The sequence below is a fragment of the Pseudorasbora parva genome, chromosome 2 (assembly GCF_024679245.1).
Source record: "Pseudorasbora parva isolate DD20220531a chromosome 2, ASM2467924v1, whole genome shotgun sequence".
Lineage (NCBI taxonomy): Eukaryota > Metazoa > Chordata > Actinopteri > Cypriniformes > Gobionidae > Pseudorasbora > Pseudorasbora parva.
The window spans coordinates 25,453,725-25,479,798 of NC_090173.1; the positions used below are offsets into that span (position 1 = coordinate 25,453,725).

Sequence of the window (26,074 nt, forward strand, 5' to 3'; positions counted from 1 at the left end):
ATGACTGTTTTACCAACAGTAACCTTGGAAACGGTGGTCCCAGCTCTTTTCAGGTCATTGACCAGCTCCTCCTGTGTAGTTCTGGGCTGATTTATCACCTTTCTTAGGATCAGTGAGACCCCATGAGGTGAGATCTTGCATGGAGCCCCAGTCCGAGGGAGATTGACACGTCATGTTTAGCTTCTTCCATTTTCTAATGATTGCTCCAAATGTGGACCTTTTTTTACCAAGCTGCTTGGCAATTTCCCCGTAGCCCTTTCAAGCTTTGTGGAGGTGTACAATTTTGTCTCTAGTGTCTTTGGACAGCTCTTTGGTCTTGGCCATGTTAGTAGTTGGATTCTTACTGATTGTTTGGGGTGGACGGGTGTCTTTATGCAGCTAAAGACCTCAAGCAGGTGCATCTAATTTAGGATAAGAAATGGAGTGGGTGGATATTTTAACGGCAGACTAACAGGTCTTTGATGGTCAGAATTCTAGCTGATAGACAGGTGTTCAAATAAGCATGTACTAGTCACTTACTATAAACACAATCAAAACAAAGAATGCAAGAATTCATTGTGTGGATGTTATTTTTTTGTGTTCATTGTGTCAAAGCACATTTCTGAGAGAATTTACACCAAGTCTGTAAAAAAAGACATGGGAGAAGGTAAAAAATTCAATATACATTATTTTATTTTCAAAGCTGCATGAACCTCATACTACACACTTGGAACACTTAAATATACTTCAAAGTACAAACTAACAATTATAAAACGCATGAAGGTAGAGAACAAACATATCGGAAGGAAATCCAAACATCCTGCAATCATAGAGGATGTGCACATAAAATTCCTTTGCCAAGGTACAAACTGATTAACTGTTTATTTTAAACAGTTTGTTGTCAAATAGAGAGCAGGTGAATTTATGGAATGCACTGTAAAATGCTGGAACAGATTGTAGGAACAAGGCACTTTCCATCTAATCGCTCTCCCCATCATCACTGATGATTCCCTGCAGGTTGCCCCAGGCTGCTCCTCTCTTGCGGCCCATGTTTGTGTGGCTCTCCCCACTATCCGAGTCTGAGTCCACAACACGTTTATAGGCAGAGGGGGGAGAGGCATTTTGTGCAGGGGGCCATGCTGCAGTTGCTGCTCTCCTTTTGGGACGTCCTAATGAACAAAGGGTCATTTCATTAGGTTTAGGGCTGAACAGGGTAATAAATAAATTTAAATAAATCACAATCATAAAGAGGTCATATAATAGTACATGCACTTTTACAAGCTGATTGTATGGAAATGTGTGTTGCAGTGCCTGTACACAACCATCCTATAATGATAAAAATCCATCAAGTGTTTTTTATTTATTTTTAATCTCCTTATATATTTTCCCCTGTCTCAAATCGAGCTGTCAAAAACACGCTGTCTGAACACAAACCGCTCTGGGCTTACTTTTTTTTTCTGTTTGCGAATTCCAATGTATTGTCTTCGACTGTTGATTGACAGCAGCGTTTCATCTCAGACCCGCCCTGAGTGAGCTCAAGCTGTAGTCGTCATATCCGCCATTGTATAAGTTGAGACGCTGGAGCAGAATGGCTAAAGTCTAAGCGATTGTGGTGTTCTGTTCTTGAGTGTAATAATGAACACAGCAGTCATTCTGATGTTCCTAAATCCAAACCGCTGAAGACGCAGCGGCTGAGTTTTGTTTTTTGTCAATGCTTTTATGTCTGTGTGAACTGTAGCATTTCTCAGCAGACTGCTTTATAACCGACGGTTAGTATGAAGCAGGTTTTGCTAAGAAGCTGCTCCTGAATAAAGGATTCAGATCTGCCGTGTTCCTGCTGCACCTCCAGAAGAAGTGAGTGTAGTTTGAAACGTTTGCACACTTTACAATGAATGCAGCTAAAGTTCACAGGGTAAATTAAATTACGGCATGCTTTCTATGCATGACGTTCTCAATATAATTCATAATAACACATTTATAATGAACAACGCGTTATCAGGGTATATACAGCAATCCTTAAGTTAAATTTACTACTTTTTAATACCTTTTTTACTACCTTCAGAATATTTTTTAAAACCATCACAACACTGAATTGCAAGTGTTAATCAGCGGCCTTTCTATTATTTACACAGATTTTGACATATATAACATACAAAAAAAGAATAGATTTAGAATCGACACCAGGAGGAAATCTGTATTAAGTTATCATTCAGACACAGTAAAATACATCTGAACATTCACAAAGGTTGGTTAAGGAGAAGCATTACTGCATACACATCTGATTTCAATTAATAATTGGTAATTCAGCAATTAAATTATTTAGTTTTTTTTTTTCCAACAATAAAACCTTAACCAAATATTACATTTCTATAGCTGTGATAAGTTGTTTAATTTAACAAAATACTAAAAACTAGAGCTGTCAATCGATTAAAAACTTTAACAAGATTAATCACACATTTTTCTGTGATTAATCACAATAAAAAAGAAATGTTTTTGTACGTTTTTAATATATTTTTTAATATAATAATTTCACAGTTAATCAAATTAATGTAGAAACAACATAAAGACAGTATATTTTAAATACTTGTTTAAATGGCATCTTTTTATGAATGAAGGTCAGTATTACTGATATTAATACAGCTACTGATTTTTTTTATACATTCATTACATTTTTTAACAGTTTTTAATTTAAGTAAACTTAAAACAATGCTAACATAAACCCATAATATGTTTACTCCTGCCCTTCCTGTTTTAACAGTTAGAAAATATACAGACATTTAATAAAGTTATCAAAGTTATATGCAGTCTGCACTGCATAAACTATTAATTAAATAGTTAATCCTTATTAAAGCTACAAAAGTTATTTAGTCAAGAGCAGCGAGTCCTTTTCTCTGTTCCCTTTGTTCTTTAAAGGGGGGGTGAAACACTCAGTTTCAGTCAGTGTCATGTCAATCTTGAGTACCTATAGAGTAGCATTGCATCCTGCATATCTCCGAAAAGTCTTTATTTTTTTAATAATTATATAAGAAAGATGCGCTGTTCCGAGTCTTTCCGAAAAAAGCCGAGCGGGTGGGGGCGTGTCGTGTGAGCGGAGCTAAATAATGACGTGTGCAGCAGCGCGCTGTGTGCTGAGTCGAGTGCATCCCTAACAGCGGGAAAAAAACTTTATTCAAAATAAAAATATGGCTTTTAATCAGATACAGCCATACATCTATGATCCGGAATCAGACCCAGAGGCTGCAGTTGAACAGGAGCAGCAGCAAAAACGACTAGAGCAGGACGTCTGTATGTGGTAAGTTACAAGTTATACACTAACTATATAATATGCTTAGCGGCTTGTGTTATTTACATATTTATACTTGAATTATATCGTCGTATTTTTGTCTTTGAAGGTGTACATGTGGGAAGTGCAGTTGTGCACGTGTGTTTGTGTGTTTACGCGTGGTTTGTGTAGACAGTAAGCGGACTAAAAAAAAAACAGACATTTGAAGCAGTCTCACTCACCCTTCTAACGTTGGGACTGCTCCATCATTCAGCATTAGGCGATTGGGAAAAGCCGGCGTCGAGCTGGGCCTTGTTTATGAAACAGTCGGCACCGAAATGCAGCGAACAGATATAAACATTCGCGCAACTCAGTTGCTGATCCGGAAAAGCAAATTACATCCACTGTTGCCTTAACGCGGGGTTTTGGAGAATCTGTGCAGGACTGTCTTGGTCTGGCAACCAAAAACGCACTTTTTTGGTGACATTGTTATGTGCTATGTGTAATTGTCACCTGTCCAGCATCCTACAAGCCAGCGCTTTGATGGGCGTAGGCTGTTGCTTTCGCTCTCTCCCTCGCTCTCTCTCACGCGCTTCCGGTAGAATTGTCCGTAAGGCCCATACAAGGAAATTCCGCCCCCATTAACGTCAAAGGGGACGCATGATCTCAAAAAACTTGCCGAAACTTATGACTAACCGGAAGTAGTATTTTTGACAAAGAAATACTCCCATCAAACGTCCACCTTAACTTTTGAAACTTTGTCTATGTTTAGTATGGGATTCCAAGTCAGTATGCATGAAACAGCATTTCACCCCCCCTTTAACTTTACTGACAGGAAGCTTTATTGGCTGCTGCCCCTTTAAGAGCAGACAGACACGCGGATCTCACTGTTTATATACCGTCTATGGATCGCGCCTCATTCTCTCACAACTCTTTTTGTTCATTTTAGACTTTATATAAATCATTTAAGATTGCTCTTATGAGGATAGTCGTTGAAGATATGCCTTGAAGCAAGTCTAAAATAAACCGTAAGCCAGCCACTTCTGTTGAGCGCGCAGTGTTCTGAGATGATGCCGAACGACCACTGAATATGACGTCAGCATCAAACATACGCCGAGACGGAGACGAAAGATCTTTGATTATGTGCCCAGATATGCTAAAGCCCATATTTAAACGAACTAACGCGAACGCAGATAGAATTTCAATCAGAATAGGACACCTGATAGTCTGAAAAAATAATACCTAATTTGAAAAAAATAATACCTCTGAGACCACATTTAACACCTTTAATGGCCTTAAATTTGACAATTTTGATTTATCACTTTTTAATACTTTTTAAAACCCCGCGGACACCCTGGTTATGGTTATTGTGTTATTACAAACTGTGTATGCTGGTTTTAAAGTTAACGTGGATGTGGTAACACTAAGGTTAATTATGTAGATGGTTCATAACGGTGTCTGTTACGGTCCAAAAAAAATTGTGTTATTACAATGAACTAATGTATACATCAGTAAAGACAGCATTCGGGCTAACATTACCCTGCCAGTACATAAAGACAGATCAGTGACATTACGTTAACCAACCATTCAGAAACGTCCTGTTAGCCTTAAATGTCGAATTTCGTTGGAGCTTATCGTCTTGTCCTGGGTCAGACTCCGGTTAAAATTGATACTGCTGCACAGATCTTTTTTACGGTTTGATCTGTCCTCAGGGACTCACGTTTCGCCTCTACTGTTGTCAATGGCAACACTCCTCGCACCGGGCCGCAGAACAGAGGGGCGGGTCATTTGTTATTTAAAGCGGTATGCACTGAAATGGCTTGGTGAAAACAGCTGTTTTTGACCAGGTAAAAATTGTGTTTTCTTACAATACTAATGAGAATTTTTAATTAAAGTATATTACAAAGTTTTCATTAAGACACTAAAGAATCATATTAACTTGTATAAAAATGGCATTATATGACCCCTTTAAATTTCCCTGATTTCCAGGTATTCATGCACATGGGAATCCTAGAGATCCAGAATCAAGTGTCTTTACCCTGAGTGGTGATGATGTTGCTGATGTCCAGCTCAGCCAGTTCCTGTGCTTCTTCTCTCTTTAGTCGAGCTTTCTTACACTTCTCTATGGAGGGCTGACCTAGAACACATATTTCATGGGTAATAAAAATGTACAAGAATTCTTTATAAGGGTGTTTTCACACTTGGTCCTTTTCAGGGGTCCAAGCACGGTTTGCATGATTTTTGGCCCATATGTGCACACTCCTAACAATCTCAGACCCCTTTAAAGCAAACCAAGCCAAGACCATCGCGGGAGGTGGTCTGGGTACGGTTCGATCTCATCTTATGGTACGGTGCGCTAAAAACACGCAGTCTGAACACAAACCACTCTGGGCTTATTTTTTTTTCTGTTTGCGAATTCCAATGTAGTTTGGTCATCAGATGCCTCCGTACAAATCGGCTGTTCATCGCGGCTGATTCTTCTGACTAATCTCTACAAATTATTCGTTCATAACATACACTTGTTTATTGCAATTTCAACTGCTTCCGAACTGAGACGCCTGCGCGCCTTGCCAGTTTAAAATGGTGTAACGAGCATACACACCTTAAAAATGGTGTAACGCACACACCTTTAAAAAGCGCACACACCTTTAAAATGGTGTAACGAGCACATACCTGAAGCGCACGCACAGAAGCCAGCTGTCACAGCGCATTAAATAAACGATAGTATCATTCAATCTTTATTGTCTTACTCCATTTATTTTAAAGTGTCAAAAACACACAAGTTTCACATAAACAGGTGGTTTTGTCTAAAGTAAATGTAAATATCTGCATTATAGCTAATAAAAGAATCAGTGAAGTCATACAGTGAAGAATAGACTATGTATGCAGTTTTATTTTTCCATGTGATTATTCCATTTCTTACTTTAATGCTGCTTTTAGGCATATCTATACTTTACATGGAAAATGTAAAGCAGTTTATTTCATTTGCATCTTTCTTTTATTATTTTATTGTATTGTTTATTTTTTGTAGCCTATGCTGATGTTACCATTGCCTTCTGCAATAAAATTGAATGAATCAAGGAAAGCAATTCAAAATAAATGTTAGTTACAAAGGTGGATGTGTGATATAGCTAGTGTAAGAATATGTAGGATTACATGTCATAAAGTAATAATAATCTTTACAAACAAATATCATGGTTACTGAGGAACAAACAATGCAAGCAAATGGGAAAGGCCGTAGGGTCAGCCAAACACTGAACTGGACTAGATCCAAAAAGCATTTATTTTTTAGAAATAACAATCAACACTCAAATAACATTTTATGCAAACATGTAAAGTTCACATAAGGCAGTTTTTACATTAACTTCTAAATCTAACAAATACAATCGTTTTATTCTCAAATTCGTTGTTGAAATATAATCATGACAGATTTATCTAAACATAAATTAAATAATAAAGACATCAGTAACCGGTTAATTGGAATATAATGAATATTTATGCTAACATAGTGCATATATTTAGCGAAAGAGTTAATTTCTCTTGTGAACTGCTGCGGACACTCAATGACTTGCCTGAGGAAAATGCTAAGTGACATTGTTTACAAGCTGTTTTATTCATGTATTTCCGCCATTGATACGTTTCAGTAAGTTGTAATGTATCCTCAACATACAGTGAGGAAAATAAGTATTTGAATACTCTGCTATTTTGCATGTTCTCGCACTTAGAAATCATGGAGGGGTCTGAAATTGTGATCTCTGGATTTTTTTTTTTGTAGATTATGTCTCTCACAGTGGACATGCACCTACGATGACAATTTCAGACCCCTCCATGATTTCTAAGTGGGAGAACTTGCAAAATAGCAGGGTGTTCAAATACTTATTTTCTCACTGTACCTTCAGATGTTTGATTCGTGTTTATTCTTTGACTAGGAAGTGAGGATTGCGCTCACTCGCGCCACACCTATACAATGTTCTATCACATTGAAGAGCGTCAAAAAGGCATTTATTTTTAGAATTTTTTTATAAAATGGACAGAATACTTAATATTTTGTGTGGGAACTCGGACTAAAGTATGTTCTGCGCGTAAAACAAGCCTACAGCTAAAGATTGCATTTTGTAAACACACATGCACCGTACTGGAAGTCCTGTGCCGAAATGGTTTAGTACGAATACGTGTACCATTACACCCCTAGTAAACAGATGAAAATTTGACAATTCCTTTTAAAGGGGGGGTGAAACACTCAGTTTCAGTCAATCTCATGTCAATCTTGAGTACCTATAGAGTAGTATTGCATCCTTCATATCTCCGAAAAGTCTTTAGTTTTATCATATTTATAAAAGAAATATAGGCTGTACCGAGTCTTTCCGGAAAAAACCGAGCGCCTGGAGGCGTATCGTGTGGGCGGAGCTAAAGAATGACGAGTGCAAACAAAGCGGTGACGTCCTCAAGCGTGGAGAAACCCATCTATCTCAGCTAATACAGATAATGATCCACAATCAAATCTGAGGGAGAAATAAATTGAACAGGAGAAACGGCAACAGCAGGACGTCCGTCTCTGTGGTATGCAAGTTACTGTATTTAATGGCCTCTCCACATTTCTGTGTGTTTACTCGCAGAGTATGAGGACATGATTCGGTTTATGGACTATTGTATGCGACTAGACCTTAGAAGTAGCAAGCAAAACGGTTTTGCACGTCAGAATACTGTAACGTTATACAGAGAACAACAATGGAGTAACCGTTAGCGCATTTGAATGACGAAGCACGCGATCGTGTCGTTTACTGATGTTTACTCATGCGACGGTAGCCAATAGCAGAGACATTTGAAGCAGTTTAAGTTAACTCACCGTCGAAGCTTTATCGCTGGGACCGCTCCGTCAGAAACACACTTCTTTGGTATGATTTGGTAAAGTCCTGTGACAGCAGTGGCGTGTAAATCCATTTTGAGACGCAACTGAAACGATGTTGTCAAGCTTCCCGTCATTTCTGCGTTCAAATCGGTTCAAATGCAGCGCTGCCTTCCCGGAATGCTGTGCTGAAGAGTTGAAGTCGCTCGACGTCACCCATAGGAATAAAGTGGAGCGCGGCGCCGTTCACGGACGACTGGATCTGCAGCTGAGAGACTGTTTACAGCGTGCTCTAGTCACGCGCGCGCGCACCCTACCGGGAGAAGAGCCCGTACGGCCCATACAAGGACCTTCCGCTCTATTTAACGTCAAGTAGACCCATACTCGAAAAAAACTCGCCGAAACTTGTGAGAAACCGGAAGGAGTATTTTTGACACAGAAATACTCCATCAAACGTCCAACATTAGTTTTTGAAACTTTGTCTATGTTTAGGATGGGAATCCAAGTCTTTAACAGTGGAAAAAGCTCAGTATGCATGAAACAGCATTTCACCCCCCCTTTAAGTGAAAAGTTGTGCACAATAGATGTTTACTATTTAAACAAAAAACGAAAAAACAACATACACAAATGTTATATAGCTTTATATTTCTTTAAAAAAAAAAAAAAAGTATATATATATATATATATATTATTCCTACTAATTTGAGAAGTACTTATAATGTACAAAACTAATATATTTCTGTCATAAACATTTAATTTAGGTTGTCATGATGACCTTTATGTTTCTGTGTACCTGACAATAGTTTTATCAAATTAAATTAAATGCTCTTGAAGTGAACACTCATTTCATTTAGCAAGACACTGAGAACACCACAAGCATGTTTATGTATGTGTAGCAGACAAAATGGCACCACTCATTTACACAGAGACATGCAGAACATGCAGAATTTACAAGTAAAAAGGAGTCTTAGAGAGGTTTGATTGTGTGCGTGCTCCCCCGTGTGTTCACACATACACACTAACCTTCCACACCCAGCTCCTCCAGCTCTTTTTTCAGGACAGCCACCTTTGCCTTTACTGATCGGCAGCCGTCTAACAGCTTCTTGTAGTTACGTCTCACACCACAGAGGGCGATGTAACGCTTCAGCCTGGACACAGCCTTATTCTCTTCATCCTGATGGTGAAAAAAAGAATAAAATCAGTTATTATAAACACTATTTTAGTAATACAATCATGTCTAAGTATCATATTTAGGTTTAATAAGGGGAACATTTTTCTAACCATTTATAAACACATTTGGTGTAAAATACAACCAAATGTAAATACATTGTCAATCTGAGCATTTCGGGTTGTTACAAATAAACATTAAATGCAGAAGTAGCTTGAAATAATCCACAAACTCTCACACAATAAACCCATCTCTATGTGTATGTTGTTAGATTACACAACTTTCCACTGGTGTCTGCCATTGTAGTTGTTTGGAGATGTTGGGAGTAATTTCTTTATGTTAATCCATATCGAATTAGAAACTACTTGCCTCAGAGACAATGAATGCAGACATATGAGCGCTAAAGGTCACTACTTGGTCTGTAAAGGCACTAACCATAACAAACACATTAGAATACTTATTTACACATTTAGCTATGAAAGTGTTTCCGCAACAGGATAAAAAAAAATTAAAAAGGTAATTGCGAAACTTGCAAGCAAGTCATCATTTTGAGATTTAAACGTGCAATTCTGCCTTTTTTTCAGAGAATTCTGAGATATAATGCAATTACAATTTATCAAGTCAGTTTCTAAGAGGAAAAAAGTCTGCTCACATTCTTGCAATTGTTACTTTATATCTCACAATTCTGACTTTATTACACCAGGGTTCGTACAAGGTACTTCAAGTACTTGAATTTTATTTTTATATTCAAATCCTGAAAAAAAGAGCCATATTTATGAAAAAGTACTCAAATTATTAAAAGACAATATAAAATTAGTGTTTCATTTTCTCTAACACAAATACAATATTTTCACGCAAAATTAAAGCTGCAGTCATCTGATTAAGGAGTCATTTCACATGGCTATAAGCATTATATTACTCATATATTTCAGAGTACGATACAGCTTTCATTCTTCAGATCAATAATGTATTCATGGGGATGGAGACCAGTATCCTTTCAATAGCTAAGGGGATTTCTCATAACAATGTTTAATATGTACATTTTCTTAATGAACGATCCACTAGCTCACTGTTAAAGTCAGTCCCTTGCATATGTTTATTGCACTGAAGTTGTTGATTGACCCCCACCATACCAAATACACCAACATTATAATATAAAATATTATTAAAAATAAATATTAATAATATAAACAAGTCATTAGATTGCAATATAATAACTTTGTAATTAGTTATATTGAAATGCACTACATTTAACAAATGAAATCCTTTGAAATGTTTTCTTCTCTTATTACATCTTTTAATAAGAATCTTTATTTAAGAAAGATTATTTAATCTTTTAATAAGAAACTTAGAAGTTTACACCCTCCTTCCGTTTGCTCTTCTGTGCCAATCATTGCATACTTCGCTGCAATTTTATTTGTAAAATTTTGTTTTATTAGTATATTTGTATTTCTTTATTTACCATTTGTAAAATTTAAAAGATAATAAAGATATTGTTTAATAATGTTTGAGCGAGATGTCTGATTGGTGTTCTTAAAAACAAAAAGTGCTGAAAGTCCAGAAATTTAATTTTACATTATCTGCACAAACTCTGTTACATGCAACTTTTCTCAGAATTACTATTTTATACCACGCAATTCTGACTTTATAACACGCAACTGAGTTTATATCTTGCAGTTCTGAGAAAAAGTCACAATTACCATTTTCTTTATTCTGTGGTGGAAACATACTTCCATACTTAGCCAGGAATAGAATATTGTGATATATGTCAAATGTTAATATGACAAAATTCACTACAGGATATATTATCTATCATTTTAAATATCTAGAGCATATTAATATTGTTCAAAAGTTTGAGGTCGGTAAGACCTTTAAATGTTTCTGAAAAAAATTCTCTTAAGCTCAACAAGGCTACATTTATTTGAATGAAAAATACAGTCAAAAACAGTAGTATAGTGAAATATCATTACAGTTATTACAATTTCTATTTGAATATATTTAACGTAATATATAAAATGTAATGTATTGCTGTGATGGCAAAGCTGAATTTTCATGAAAAAAAAAAATCTTAATATCAATGTTGAAAACAGTTTTGCTGCTTAATATAATGTGGAAAATGTGTTTTTTTTTAAAGAATTATTTGATGAATAGAAAGTTCAAAAGAACAGCACTTATTTGAAATGGTAAAGACATTTATAATCTTACAAAAGACTTCTGTCTGCTGATATTCAGAATAACAGCACTCGTGCTTGTTTGAAATTCCTTAAGTATAACAGACAGTAGAGAAATAAAGTTTTGTGTGCCATTATGTCTTTTGAGTTCTCAAATTCATCTTGCCTTTCCTCTGGTTGCGTTTTCCCTATCCTCACTGCGTTTTTTCTTTGTCACGCTTTTTTCCCCCTCCTTGGCCTTCTCTGGTTCCTCCTCATCCTCCAGTGAGGGAAGAGACGAAGAGTCTGAGTCCTCTGCTGCCTCCTTCTGATTTTCCTTTAATTTCTCCTCTGTAAAGAAATGAAGAGATGAACAATGTAAGTAGAAAGGTTTAAACGTGAACCCACTTTGACCTCTAAGGGATTCTTACCATTTTCCTCAATCTCTTTAGAGGATAAATCAGCAGCATCCTCTATTTTATCCTTTTCCTCTTCACTGCCTCCAGTGCTTTCATTTTCCGAGTTGCTTTCGTTTTTCTCCTCCTCACTTTCAGAGCTGCTCCCAAACACTTCCCTCTCCACTTCTTTCACAATATCCCTCTCTACTGGCTTCTTTTTTCTGATATCTTTTCTTTTGTTCTGTGTCTTTGCGTTGCTCTTTAGTTTTTCATCCTCAGAATCACTCGCAGACTCGCATTGTGCTGGTTTATCCCCACTGTCTGAATCCTCTTTCTTTTTCTTTTCTTTCAATTGTGTTTTTTTCCTGGCCTCCTCCTCAGCAGAATCCTCCAACTCATCTTCATCTCTAGCCATCATCTTCCCTTTCTTCTTCGCTTTCTTTTTCTTGTCACTGTCCTCTTCTTGAGCGCTCTGCTTGGCCCTTCTCTTATTCTGTGGTTTTCTCTTAATGTTCTTTTTCTCTTGCTCCTCTTCACTGTCTTCACCCGTGTCTTTATCATTTCCATCTTCTTCCTCTTTTTGCTCTCTCTCATTCATAGCCTTCTCTATTCCAGAGTCAGGGGAATCTGGAAAAGGAAGATTATAAAGTTACTCACACAAACTCCAAAGAGAAAACAAAACAAGGACAAACTCCACACGTACTACACAGATACCTGGAGAAGACTCTCCCAGCCGTGACCTCTTTGTCTTTCCCACCATATTATTGTCTTCATCCCCATCATCGTTGTCATCATCAATCCTTTTCCTTTTGCTCTGGGTCTTTGACGGATTCACACTCTTAATTAGAGGCTCATCATCACTGCTGTCCTGAAAAAGAAAAAAATATTTTCTTCAATAAACCTCAACTTCTAAATGTTACTGACAAATCACACTGTTGATGTACATCATATTATAAGACAAGCTTTTTTTTCCTCTCTTTTTCATGTATTTGGAAAGTTCAAAACATTTGGGAAAACGTTGTGGTGGAGAAACTTAAAATAGAGGCAAGATATTTTTTAAGAAATCTTGAGAAGTACAAACTGTGGTTTAAAATGTGTCCATCGTCATTCTCAAATAAACTGAAAACTGACTCAAGGGTAAACTTAAAGTTTATTATGTGTATTCATTCAGATTATAGTAGAGATGATCAAAGTAACATAAGTTTGCAGACCAGTTTTTTATAATGTTACTGTGTAACTAGCAATATACTGGTAGACACAATAAGCCGACAATAAGCATATCATTTGCATGCGTTTTTAAACACTGCTTAAGCTTTATTAAGCATTAATAAGTGATTTTAATGTACTGAATGTCAATGGCAGTGAAAGAGAACTCATTTCAGTATATACTCACACTGTCTAAAAGAGACACATCTCAAACGCACACACATAAAGCCACTGCTCTCAGGATATGTTCTCAATGTCAAGTCCAAATCCGATTATTTGTGTATCCGATTGGAATGTGATCTTAAATTATTGACTGTCCACATTGTGCATCACAACTGTTCTGATCTGATTTGAGAAATATTATTTCCTAATGTGTATTCAATCAATGTTGTTGCTTATACATGATCCATTTAGTTAATCTTACATGAGTGATTCCCTTATATAATCCTTACATAAATTTAATCATGAGAAAATGTAATTTAAAAAAACAATACTTTTAAGATATGTTGTTTTTGACAGAGGTAGTGAAAAAGAGAATGCTTCAAATAAGTTTTAACTGTCTAAAGCCCTATTCGGATGGTAACTGTTTTTCATGTGGACGTCCATAAAAATAAATGTGCATGCCACCTCAGTGATAAAACTTGTGCATTTGGATGGGGATTTATTCATGGTGGAGGAGTGAGTTGTGATTTGTCTGCAGTAAAAATATATGCTTGGAATAAAAAGAATAAAATCATATTTAATTTAATAAAATGAAATTATAAATTAATACAATGCTGCAAATTTAACCTATATAATCTTAATTACTGCCATAATAACGGACCATTTCAAATCATTTTACGTTTTTCTTCTCTTTCTCTTTTGAGAGGTGATGAAAGATTATTCTTTTAATATACTTTCCAGCATTTCGGTATTAAAAGTGTAGGCTATAGATCTTTAAAATGCATCCAAATTACAGCGAAGCGCAACGATACTGTGCCCTGCAGTGGTCAAAAATGAAACAGTTCATTTTGAAGCGATCTATACTTAAACTCAGTGATGTGAATTCGGACAGCAATAAAATTACCACACGGCCGGGGTGTTTGACAAAAAGCAGGTATCTGGCTTTGGATCTTAATAAAGGTGGTGGGAGAAAAACACTGACATTCTGGATTTGGACAGCAATAAAATCACAGACTAGCCCCCGTAAATGATGAAAATACATTAAGACCCCACGAGAAACAGCGTAGGTGCGAATAGGGCGTAAGAATGTAAGGGAACAATAAGGGGAATAAGGGGAATGTAGGGGGCTCAGGTTTCAAGCAGGTCGCTGCCCAATGAAAGTTATGCCATATTTGCAAGGGCTAAAATTTGATTGATGAGCAAGGATATATATATATATTACCTTTTATTTTTATTACTAAGCATTGGGTCACTTTGTCTGTCATACACTTGATAGAAAAACTCAGATATATTATCTTTTTTTTTTTTTTTTATGTTTCAAAGTTCATCTACAATTTCTGTGAGAAAGCAATTTGGGAATAATGACTCTCTCCAATCAAGATCACTTAGGCTGGGGAGAAGCTAAGATGTTTAGGGAGTCAGATAAGATGTTTTCAATTTAAAATAATTATGCATGTCAGGTGGACACAACTGTTTTAGGATGTTGACAAACCGGAAAATGTACTTATATGATAAAGGGAAGAGGGAGGCCTTATGATAATTAACTCCTTTTGTTTATCCAATCAATTTTAAAAGTATTTTGTTTGCTGAAAAATGTAAATGTATGATCTGACTGATTAAATACTTTTTAGTACTCACTTTGTAGCTCTCTAAGGCAGCCTTTCTCAAACTTTTTTCAGTCAGGAAAAGTTGTGATATATGACAGCTCTGAGTGCGCCTGCCTCTGGCTCAGTGCAAGCTAACGCGAAAGCACATTTGAATTTACATTTGAATGAACGTGATTGCACCGTTCTAATCACATGTGTGAATGTGTGATCATACTTGTGAAAGGGTTAAGAAGAAGAAGAATGTATTTATGTAATTTAAAAAAAAACTTTTTTTAGCCTACATAATTTTTTGGCGGCACCCCTGACACAGTCAGGGGGCACCCCAGTGTGCCGCGGCACCCACTTTGAGAAAGGCTGCTCTAAGGTATGTTTTTAGTTGTAAGACAGACTAAGAGGGATATGATTTCTCAGAAATCTGATTTACCTGATTTTGAGTAGCCTGACTTTAATCTTAAGGCATCTTTACACAGCCGAAATAAGGCGGGTCTAACGCGGGTCTGTGTCTGCTCAAAATTCTGTGTAAAGACGCAATGCCACGTTAAAGCAGACTTAAAATATGCCGGGTCTGACGCACCTCGGCCCCTAGTATCAAAGGCGACATAGAAATGGGTTTAATTCAGTGTAAATGAACGCGAACTTGTGTCACCTTAAACTACATCATTGTCATGACAACCGCCTGTCAGCAAGCTCACTAGGCGAAAGAATCAAGAAGCAGCTTGGAGACAAACTATCTAGGAATTAAAGTAAAAGATTTCTGTAGTCACATCGTCAAGCTAACCACTGTAGTGCTCGCCGTTTGTAATCTTCCTTTGAAGAGACTGGCAGATCAACGCACTGCGTTGGTTTCCCCTCAGAAACGGTAAATACTTAACCCAGTCGGCGTCACTGTGCAACCCAGTAGGCTATTATAATCTCTTTGAGAGAAAGATATTTTATATTAGATTTGATATTTTCTGATTGTAATACAGTTCGTATATGGGAAGGAAGGAGGCGGGAACCGGCGAACGTTTAACAAACTTTAATTTCAAAATAAACAAAACTAAAGTAAACCGCGGGCAGCCCCTCACGGGCGACTGCCCGCCCATACACACCTAACAAAACTCAACATAACGTAAAGTCCAGGCCTAGTCCACTCTCGTCTTCCGCTGCCTTCGCCTCTCCTTTTATGCTCCCGTCCCTTGGCCGCGAGAAGAGACCCATGTGTCACGCAGCTGGTACTCATTACCACTCGTCACCGGCCCGCTCCCGCGGTCCCTCGCCCCGCTGCTTGTCACACCACATATATATTCTATCTGCTGTCCTACATGTCGTTAAAATAGACTGAAGTTTGGATTTTTCCTTTAGGCATAGTGCAACCTAACAACTTGAAATATAGCCTAGATATACTCAATCATTTATGGTATTGTAATTTGTCTATAAGCAACATTGTAGAATATTTGAGTTTATTTAAAGTTGTGTATTTTTAAATTATCCTTATTATTAGGCTATGTGTATATTTATTTAGAACATTTAGCTTATTACCGTTCCCCAGTCGGGTTGTAGCCTAGCCTACTAACTGCGAGAGAAGGAAATATTTTGGAAATATTAACTGAATTTAGAAATGCTTTTGAACAATTTTTATTAATAATAAAAAAATGAATTAAGACAGCGTTTGGAAATTTTGAAGTCCATAAACAATATGTTCCCAGAAATCACGGCCTTTGTCGTAATTGTGACATAAAAGTAGAAAGTTTATAAATATGTATATCACCTAGACTATCTGTAGCATATGGCAAAAATTTACAGTGAGTTGTTCCCGCTGTCATAAAGGAACAAAATGCGCCGGCGCTTAATTTCGTTGGACAAAGGGTTAAAGAAAACGTAGCCTATAATGTCATAGTTAGGCTATGTTTAAATATTAGCCTATAACATTATTTTTTAATTAAATAGCCTAACTGTCTGTAGGCTATATAGGCCTATTTAATAAAGAAGCGAACAAAAATCATCGGTAATGGATTGACGTGTGTAACGTTTTTCTGTTCACAATTAAACAGAATTGTCAAATATTGGGGCTCATGTTATACGAGCTGAGAACTAAACTTTGTTTTGGGGAAATATTACATTCCTGACCACTTTTACACTCTATTGGCTCAGAAAGGGTATGCAGCCTGGTGGAGAGTCCGTGCTCTTCTTTTGGTCAGAACCACGGAGAACGACCGCAGACAGGTCCGTCCTATGCACCAAAACTTTTCACAATGCAACAACATATTTAAAGAGCATTAAGCTATAAAAATATCTATTATGTAAAGTTAAAATTAAAATGATTTTAATTCCTGTGTAAATGCATTTATGCCGCTTCAGAGAAGGATTAAATAGTCTGTGTAAATGCAAATTTTGGGGATTTTATCCCACTTCAGAATCGATTTCTGTGCCGCGTTTGCTGTGTAAAGATGCCTTTATAGGTGAATTTCCACCACAGTCCACAGAAATATATCCATACTTAACACTTTATAGACTAAAATAATGAGCTTCCGGTGGTCAGTGGTTGCAAGTCAACTTACGGTGAAAGAGTAACCCTTGATGCATGCGTAATGACAAAAGCAGAAGCCACGAGGATAGAGCAAAACAAAACACCGGTCACAAATTAGAAGTCTAAAACGAGAATTTTAAAGAGTAATTTTGCATGAAATAAGGACATATATCACAAATGCAGACTCTTTTAAGACCCAGAAAATTGTAAAGTGGTGTTCTCTTTTCTCATGCAGCAGAAGTAGCCTAGAAGAGGTTCAGTCAAAACGCTGCATAACTGAATAAGGGATAATATGAGCCGTACATCTCCCGCTGACACGGTGCACGCTTTATTTAACATCACAACTGACGTAACATTTGAAAAACTCAAGAGTCAGATATACGGACATTATTATTTTTAACGTCACTTCAAGGAAATAACCCGGTTTATTAATAAAGTCATGTAAACGCGGTTTACTTGCGCTGTCAGTTTACTGGTTTGCATGTAAACGGGGAAAACTGATTATTTCAATAAGCTGATTTTTTGGAGTTATCAGCTTACTGGTGTGCATGTAAACGCACCCACTGACTGTTTGTCTTCAGTAAGCTTGAGATCATTTTACTTAGGCTAGAATTTGTGATATTGAATTTGGTGACAAAAATCATAACATTTTGATATCACGCTATTGTGAAATAAAATTACTCATTGTGATATAAAGATTTATCATCATAATGACCTGTGTAACTTAATTTAATGAAACCATGCTGATAAGATAAAATGCTTTGTAACATTACAATTCATTCCTATCCATTAAGAAATAATCTCATATCAATTTTAACCACCTTATGAGCACATTTCAGCACTGCTCAAAGACCTGAGGTGTAACACTCACTCATGTTAAACACGAATAACAGTTTCTTTAAAAACATGATTTTAAGCCAACTTCAAGGCCTTCAATTTGATCTGAGACTTCCTTTGAAGTATATTGGAGTTTCCAATATAATAATAATAAAAGGGTGGAGCTTTGCAAAGGGTCTGCGAGATGCATGACAGTAAGATCACACAACTTGACTGTCTTTTCCTCACCTGCATCTTCAAAAGTTCCTCCTCTACAATTTTCTTCATCAACTGTCTGTCCTTGGTGCTGAGCGACTCTCTACCCACCTTATCCAGGTATCTCCTCCGCAAAATGCCTAAAGTCAGTGTACTTGAAAAGTGGCAGAGAAACAGTAAATTAGACATAAAAATTCTGATGGACCAATAAAAATCCATGCAAATCGTCACATGACCAAACACTTCACACACTCAGTACAAAACAAAATACAAGCACACTTTCATTTGGATGTTAACGTTATATGTCCTACTAATGTGATGGCAGAGATATTTTTGTGTGACATTTTTCAAACCACTTGTACTATTGAACTATAATGATTTCCTTCATGCTTTTACCTAAGCTGCGTCACACATCATTGTGTCTCTTGGTCCTTGGTACGACACATGCAAATTAAAGCGCATCTTATGTGATGTGACCGTCTTCAAACTAAAAAACGAACACTAACCAACCGTTTATATCTTCCTAATCCGTTCCCTTTTTCCTTCATATCACTCACTAGCTATTTGGAGACGATGTGAGACCTGACTTGCGTACAATATTTCTCATGGAACTAGTTTATTATTCAGCCCTGACTTGCACATAACATAACGTTCTTTGACATGTAATGACAGCATTTCGACATTTCCTTCAAAACGCAGTTTAACGTTACCTGAGATCCGAACACTTGTGCAGCTGTCTCACAACGAACTCTCGTATCGCGTCCTCTTCTTTGGCCATGTTTTTTTACACATTTGCGCCACTTTTTACACCGCTGCGTACTGTGCGTACTAAACGCGACACCCTCTCTTGGCGCGCTTTGCTCTGCACGGCTACGTCTGTTTTACGTCATCACGCACAGTTTCTGAGACGCGATTACGTAATATTTATAACATCACAGCATAGACAGTAAAAGAAATGGACAGAGCGTTCCCATTGACGTCTACGGCGAAAGAATGAAGTCAACCTAGGGGTACTCACTTCCTGATGGCTGAGCGAACTGCGCAGGCTCAGACTGAGCTTGACGACGTAGATGTGACGTGAGCCTCCTGTCTGACAGCTGTGAGTCTTCTAGTAGATGTGGAAAGCGAAAGCTGAATCACGTTGTTTAAATATTTTCTCCCGTTGCTTTTGGCTCACTATGGGCTTCTTCCCATTCTTCCCCCTTGACTTTATCAGACTAGTCTCCAGGACATGTCTCCACGTCCCCCCGATTGTCTCATAGACAGTAAAAGATTGCCTGCGAGCGTCTCTTCAGGTCTATACGGTAATTTCTCAACTGTGCGACAGGGTCGCGTTGGTTATGACGCAATCGTTAGCCTATTTTTACAAAAACAGCTGCTGCGGGGCGATAGTGTAAGATACAAGGTAATGGAGCCTTTTATACATTGTCATGTTTCTTTAGAAATAAACAATGGACAAATGGAGTCTTTAAACGTCTCAGATGTAAAGTTATTCACTGTCAAAGTGACTCAAAAATGAATGGGAGTCAATGGGATGCTAACAGCAGGTGATGGCTTGGTTAGCAATGGCAGCCCCTAGGGGTGGAACGCTTTCCGAGCGCTAGATTACCCCCTTGCATCACAGTTAGTCAAAATTCTGATGTCCGCTAAAACAGGCTTTGCGCTAGTGTTTTTTCCTTTCACGAATTCGCTTTAAATATTTTAGGTTAGAGGACTTAAACGTCTTTAAAGCTTAAACAGATACTTTTTATTATTGATTTAATATTTTTCGACAAAACCAAAATAACTTCAAAAACACAAGGATTTTACCAAAAAGCATTTTTATTGAAAATGTTAATTGAATATTAATTCAATTTGATTAAAATTCCAAAACAATATTTGGACGGCATTCCACATACTAGTTTAATTGGCAGAATAAAGGAGGTGCTTTTGTTCTAGGATAGTGAGTGCATACATTTATGGCTTACATTGGTTAATAAAACATTGTTTTGTGAAGTGGTTTGTAACTTAGTGGTAACTACTGTCGTCATGCCAGGAGCCATCTTTGTCTAGAAATGATTTTGAATAAAATTATAACATTGTTTAGTGCAGAAGTGGCTAGAAGCATTTCAATCCTACTGATGCGTCTAACCCATTCCTGTGTCAGAATGTGATTCATGTTAGATCATTTGATTTTCAAACAATAACAATATTAGTTTTATAAATATTGTTTAACATGCCCATCCAAATTTTACGTACCAATCGTGAGGCACAGTTGTGTACAAATATTTACTTGTTAAGCTTTCTTTTTGTGTTACAAAAAGAATGTTTTAAACTAGACCCCCTGCTATCAAAGGCTACAACAAAAAGCTGCTCACATTTGGTCAGTTTCGCAGAAGATGTTGCAGTCCTATGCAACATGATGCGTCCACCACGTACCTTTCATCATTCTCAACAACTCAAGTCAGCATACATCACAGTTTACTGTTAAACACTGAGAGATAAACATCGCCATTACAGACAAATCAAAACAAAAAAATACAACTTATTTCACATTGAATCTTGAAAAAATGAAAATTCTGGACAATAAATTAACCGAATAATAAATTAAATTTAACAAAAAAAAGAAAAAAGGTGTGCCACACTGTGGCAACTTCAGTATTACTTCTAAACTAGTCCATAATTACCCCCCCCCCCCCCCCCCCATTTCAGTGCAGTATTAAACATACCAATGTTGTCTTTCTTTTTTCTCAATCAATCTTTCCATTTTCCACATGCATGATTGATTCAGTCTTTGTAGACAGTCTGCTGTCCGTGACCCCTTTCATCATGCATAATATGCCTCCGAACATGGATACGCCTCACTCGCCTATCCCCACCCCCTACACCCGCCCCTTCCTCCTCCGACTGGCCCACACCTGGTGACGAGACGCCCCCTGACTCCAGCAGGGCCATACCTCCCGAACCTCGCCCATTTTCATAGATCAAAATGTTGAGTGTCTCCTCAAAGATACGAGCTTCTGGGAACTCAACCTATGAGAACAGATAAAGAAAGTGAGAAAACAGCATATATGCTCACAGACAAGAGAGTTTAATTCCCTTTTGCTCACTTTGGTCTGTTTCTTCTCAGTGGCATAAACAATGGAGGTGCAGCAGACTTCAGCAATCTTGCGTCCCTCGCCGTAGAAAGACCAGCAGCAAATCTCATCTCCCAACACGTCTTTAATGAACAGCACCCTGCCATTAAAGCGCAGCCCCAGCTTATCGAACAGCTCGATGTTCTTCAGGAGGTTATCATCAGAGTTGCTGAGGGAACAAAGGGTAATTTATATTAAAAAAGGCACTCTTACAATCATGCATTGGCAGATGCTTTAAATGTGCACTATGTAGTATTTTTGCAGTAAAATATCCAAAAACCACTAGGCCAGTGTTATATATTTTGTTCAGTTGAGTACTTGCAATATCCCAAATGTTTTCAACTATTTGTAAATTGTGAGAAAATTGCTATTTTAACTAAGGAACGGGACGTTTCAGCATAGCATTTGACGAAGTCGCCTGTCAATTGTGTCATATCTGCGCTACCCTCGGTTTTGGGTTTTATTTCGCAGGAGCACTTTACTCTTAGCAGTGTGAACAAGTGAATGCAGGAGTAACGTCATAACATAATTTTCAACACACTTAAATGTATCTAATATGATAAACTGAGCTGCATTACCTCATAATCATAACCAGGAAAAGCGGATCAGTGCGGGCGCCCGGCGAATGTGTCCCGTCCCGTCATAATAAAAGTCCCCGGTGTTCGCGAGGTCGGTGTTTGTATAACAATCGCTCCAGCGGCCGTGCTCAGCTCCACAACACTCGGCCCTGCTCTGGTTCACACTACACTAACGTGAATAACCACAGGCATGAATGTGATTCCTGCCCGAGTCCTATTTTCCACCGGCTGTAAGGTGAAGATAATGTCCCAAGATACTGCGCTGACACTTTGCGTCATCAAACTACGCATTTGTTTTGAATAGGCGCCCTCTAGTGGACGGAAAGTTGCATAGTGCACCTTTAATCCAAAGCGACTTACATTGTATTCAAGCTATACATTTTTATAATTCATGCAACTCACTGGAAATCGAACCCACAACCTTGGTGTTGCTAGTGCCATGCCCTACAGTTTGAATCTTATTGCTTGCTACAGTCACCAGGCACAATTACAAGGTATCATTGAGCTGTATTGGTTTTTTTGCCAAAAAAGTGGAGTGCGCGCATGGCAACAATTATTCATTTGGATTCAGAATAGTATTTGACTAAAGGGTCCTGCACACTGTGCGATTTTTCAAAATCCTTTGCGAATGTCCCTTGTCAGACTGTACGAACATGATCCCCGATGTAAGCCATGTCACACTGTAAGATCTCAGTTGTCATTAATGTCAGACTGCACGATAGTTAAGGCGCGCTAAAAACGGACGCGCGCAAGAAAACTCACCCGGAGCTTTATATCATCAATGAATGACGCGTTGGGTGACAGTGAGCTGCATTACACGTGGGACTGAAATGCTGGCTACAAATACATTTCTAGCTCTCGTTTTGGTCATAGTTTGTCTTGAAAAACGGAGATATTTGACTGTTGTCGTAGGAGAAGTCACACTGCAGGATTCTGTGCCAAATCTTCTGACACTGCCAGAATTTCGTCTGGGGTAAAATTTGATCGCAGCGCTCATTAATCGGCTGCCGATGAACATGTCAAACTAACGACCAAAGACGTCAGATTTTAGCCTAGGATCTGAGGAATCTTTTAGGATTTGCTAAATTTGTCTCAGACAGCCAAATCGTGGGCAAAATCGCACAGTGTGCACCCAGCTTTAGTCACATAATCACATTATGGTTTATATGCTTTCTGAAATGAGAAGGGCTGAGAGTAAACATTGTTCTTTTTGAAATGGCAGGAGTGGTGAGAATGAGGGCTGAATGTACCTGGTATAGGAGTATTTATTGTTCCCTCTGTTATTCTGCAGTTTCACCACTGGCTGCAATGAGAAAAATATCATTTATGGAAGAAAACTCACTTTTAAACATTTCTGATATCCTATGACTGGATGGAATCGAAGCCTAAAATCAGAGACTGTGCCCATCGTACACTACACGATTTTCTGTGAAATCAGTCTTGAGCTCTGACTGATTTCACAGTCTTGAGCTCTGACTGAACTCTGAGCTCTGACTGCCCATAATCTGCAAATCTTGCAATCCTCTAGACTGCACATCTAGGCACAAGCTGAATAGCTTATTCCAGCCCTAAGAGATTTTTTCATGTGTTGTTTTTGCCAAATATTATGCCTCTTGTTATCTCACCTTCCTACAGGTGGCTATCATTCTCTGTTCCTCTTTGGCTGAAGTGATCATAGGAATGTGACAACCCCTGCAGACATCCCTGCGTTTCTGCATCAACATAAAAAAAAGCCATTAGTAAGTGTCAACAACTGTCAAACTCCTTCCTTGGCTGGCTCAAAGAAGCATTTCATGTCAATGCAGACATTTGTATGCTTCTTTGATATGCTTCTTTGAAGGGACAGAAACACAAGTCCAGTGGATCCTCTAACCTCTAATGTGGTGAGGCAGTGCTGCACAAGTCCCTGGAGCCTGTAGTACTGCGCCTCTTTCAACACTTCCTCCAGCACCCGCGTGCTCTCCGGCAAAGGAACTGTCCCGTCCCGCAGGAAGTTCAGCACCAGGGAAAAGTGTCTCCCACATCTGTCTAGCACAACCCAGCCTTAAAAGATGAGTGAACACACATTATACATCTGTTCTAGTCTTTGCCGCTATATGATTTCTTTTAGATCCAAATACTTTTATCCACCAAGGACAAATTCAAACAGAATAAACAGAGCAATATTGTCCGCTAATGTGAACGCTAAGATAGCTATCGTTCTTGGTCTGAACGGGCCAAGACTACTTTCAAATACGTTAATAAATCTTACCAACTCCAAACTTCTGAAAGGTTGTTTACAACACATTCTCATGCTTTTTCTTACCCTCAGAGTCTATGGTGACCTCTGTGCTCCCATCACAAATACTTCTGAGCAGACTGTCCTCTTTGCTGAGCGTCTGGACGGTGGTGTAGTGGAGAGTTCCTCCCACATTGAGCTTCACATACTTACTGCCCACCAGGCTCCTGTCAGCTTTTCCTTCCCCAACACGGCTGGAGGACAATGGGGCAGAACCAGACACAGTCACCACATTCCCACCAGATGAACCAGATGCCTCAGCAGACATCAGGGGAGTCGAAATCAAATGATGCTTATTCACTGCCTAAAAATATAAAGGACACAAATACAGAGCAGACAGAATTTCAGTCTGGTTGTTATGGGATGTTATGGTGTTATTCTGAAACTAAGTGGTTTCTAAAGAATATTCTGGTTTCCGTTCATTTAATGAATGAGGACTGGGGCTGTCAAGCACCAAAATTACAAAGCAACACAAATGTGATCCACAAGAATCATATTCCAAGACCTCGAGCCATACAGTAGCTTTGTGTGAGGAACAAACCAAAATTTAGGACATTATTGATTAAAAATAGGTCCTAGCTCATGAAAGAATGACCTATTTGTGAACAAATTGTTCTTATGAGTGAATTAGATACAGTTCACAAAACTGGTCTGGATACTTTGTTCAACTAGAGCAGCTAACAGCCCACTGGCAGGCACATTTATCAATGAACAGCATCTGTTTATATGATTTCAAAACGATCATATGGCTTCAAAGGAATACAGCACACAGTGGATATGGATGCTTAAATAGTGCTTTTAGCATTTCAGAGATTCCCAGCCCTAACCCTTCATTGGATGAAAAAGATGGGAAAAGAATATTTTCAAAAACATATTTGTTTAAAAAGCTAAAGTAGGACATCAAAGCAATCTCTGGTGATTGCTCACACTATTTCACATATATACAAAAGACATACATTTTTATGCGGGCAAAAAACAAACAAATGTTGTGACACATCTTCAAAGATATGCACGAACAAGGTGACTGACAGTACACTATTGAATGTGCACGCTTCATGATGTGAAAACCACTGAAACGATTTCAGATCACATATAACAAAGAAAAAAAAAATTAAAAGCAGCATAAACATGATATCTGACAGACAAAAGCAATGCATTTAGCGTCTGTCAAAGAGCCTCCAATGTTCTTACTGGGACAAACATATGAGAATAACAACCGTTTTGCAACTCTGGAGGGTCGAGATTGTGAATATCTGTCCACTCCACTGAGGAAACCACAGATGTGTTTCTGTACTGATATCAGTGGAAATGGACAGAACTAGGTCAACACATTCAGTAAGATCTTAACTCCAGCTGAGATATCTCGCTAATCCTCGTCTAGACCACACCAAATTTGTTTCCTACCATTCACTAGTTATTTAATGACTTGACAACATGCAGTTAAGGTGACACACATGTACAGATTCTGTCTAGTGAGTATGATGTATTTGTCTATTGATAAGCTTATTAGCCCTTGAGCTAGCTCTTGATGACATTAACGTTAGTGGCTGACAACAAGCAAAACACTCACCGAGCTGGGTCCCCGCTATAAGGTGCACACACTATAAAGTAATTGATCCGGACTGTTACATCTATAACAGTAAATCTGCCATGATTTATCAACAAATCATAATTTCCTCTGTTGTCTCGTTGCACGACTGTCTTCTTCCTCTTTCTTGCTTGTTGTGGGTTGACAATGGCTGTTCACCCTCGCGAGGAGTGTCTTTCGTTGACTGATTGGTCC

General features: G+C 38.1%; 2 protein-coding genes across 2 annotated transcripts; both read right to left on the minus strand.

The window, feature by feature from the left end:
* Positions 1–654: 654 nt before the first annotated feature.
* Positions 655–19,190, minus strand: hirip3 (HIRA interacting protein 3). Its single transcript, XM_067413096.1, has 8 exons — positions 19,030–19,190; positions 18,353–18,473; positions 12,518–12,671; positions 11,837–12,430; positions 11,593–11,756; positions 9,111–9,261; positions 5,280–5,378; positions 655–1,148 (listed from the first exon to the last, which is right to left on the minus strand). Exons 1-8 carry the CDS (start codon positions 19,095–19,097, stop codon positions 958–960), a joined length of 1,542 nt encoding a protein of 513 aa, XP_067269197.1. The 5' UTR covers positions 19,098–19,190; the 3' UTR covers positions 655–957.
* A 1,762-nt stretch (positions 19,191–20,952) lies between these two features.
* On the minus strand, positions 20,953–26,050 carry kctd13 (potassium channel tetramerization domain containing 13). Its single transcript, XM_067413108.1, has 7 exons — positions 25,862–26,050; positions 24,319–24,595; positions 23,887–24,056; positions 23,639–23,725; positions 23,264–23,316; positions 21,409–21,604; positions 20,953–21,331 (listed from the first exon to the last, which is right to left on the minus strand). The coding sequence occupies exons 2-7, from the start codon at positions 24,557–24,559 to the stop codon at positions 21,086–21,088; spliced, it is 993 nt and encodes a 330-aa protein (XP_067269209.1). The 5' UTR covers positions 24,560–24,595; positions 25,862–26,050; the 3' UTR covers positions 20,953–21,085.
* Positions 26,051–26,074: the final 24 nt, after the last annotated feature.

Bases quoted from the DNA above. Each gene is read 5' to 3' on its own strand.
- hirip3 (XM_067413096.1), bottom strand. From the start codon at position 19,097: ATGGCCAAAGAAGAGGACGCGATACGAGAGTTCGTTGTGAGACAGCTG. The intron at 12,431-12,517 runs GTATCTGTGTAG...TTCCTTTTCCAG, and splicing joins GCTGGGAGAGTCTTCTCCAG to ATTCCCCTGACTCTGGAATA. The intron at 5,379-9,110 runs GTTAGTGTGTAT...TATGTGTTCTAG, and splicing joins GGAGGAGCTGGGTGTGGAAG to GTCAGCCCTCCATAGAGAAG.
- kctd13 (XM_067413108.1), bottom strand. From the start codon at position 24,559: ATGTCTGCTGAGGCATCTGGTTCATCTGGTGGGAATGTGGTGACTGTG. The intron at 24,057-24,318 runs GTAAGAAAAAGC...TCATCTTTTAAG, and splicing joins GGTCACCATAGACTCTGAGG to GCTGGGTTGTGCTAGACAGA. The intron at 21,332-21,408 runs GTGAGCAAAAGG...CTGTTCTCATAG, and splicing joins CTGAGAAGAAACAGACCAAA to GTTGAGTTCCCAGAAGCTCG.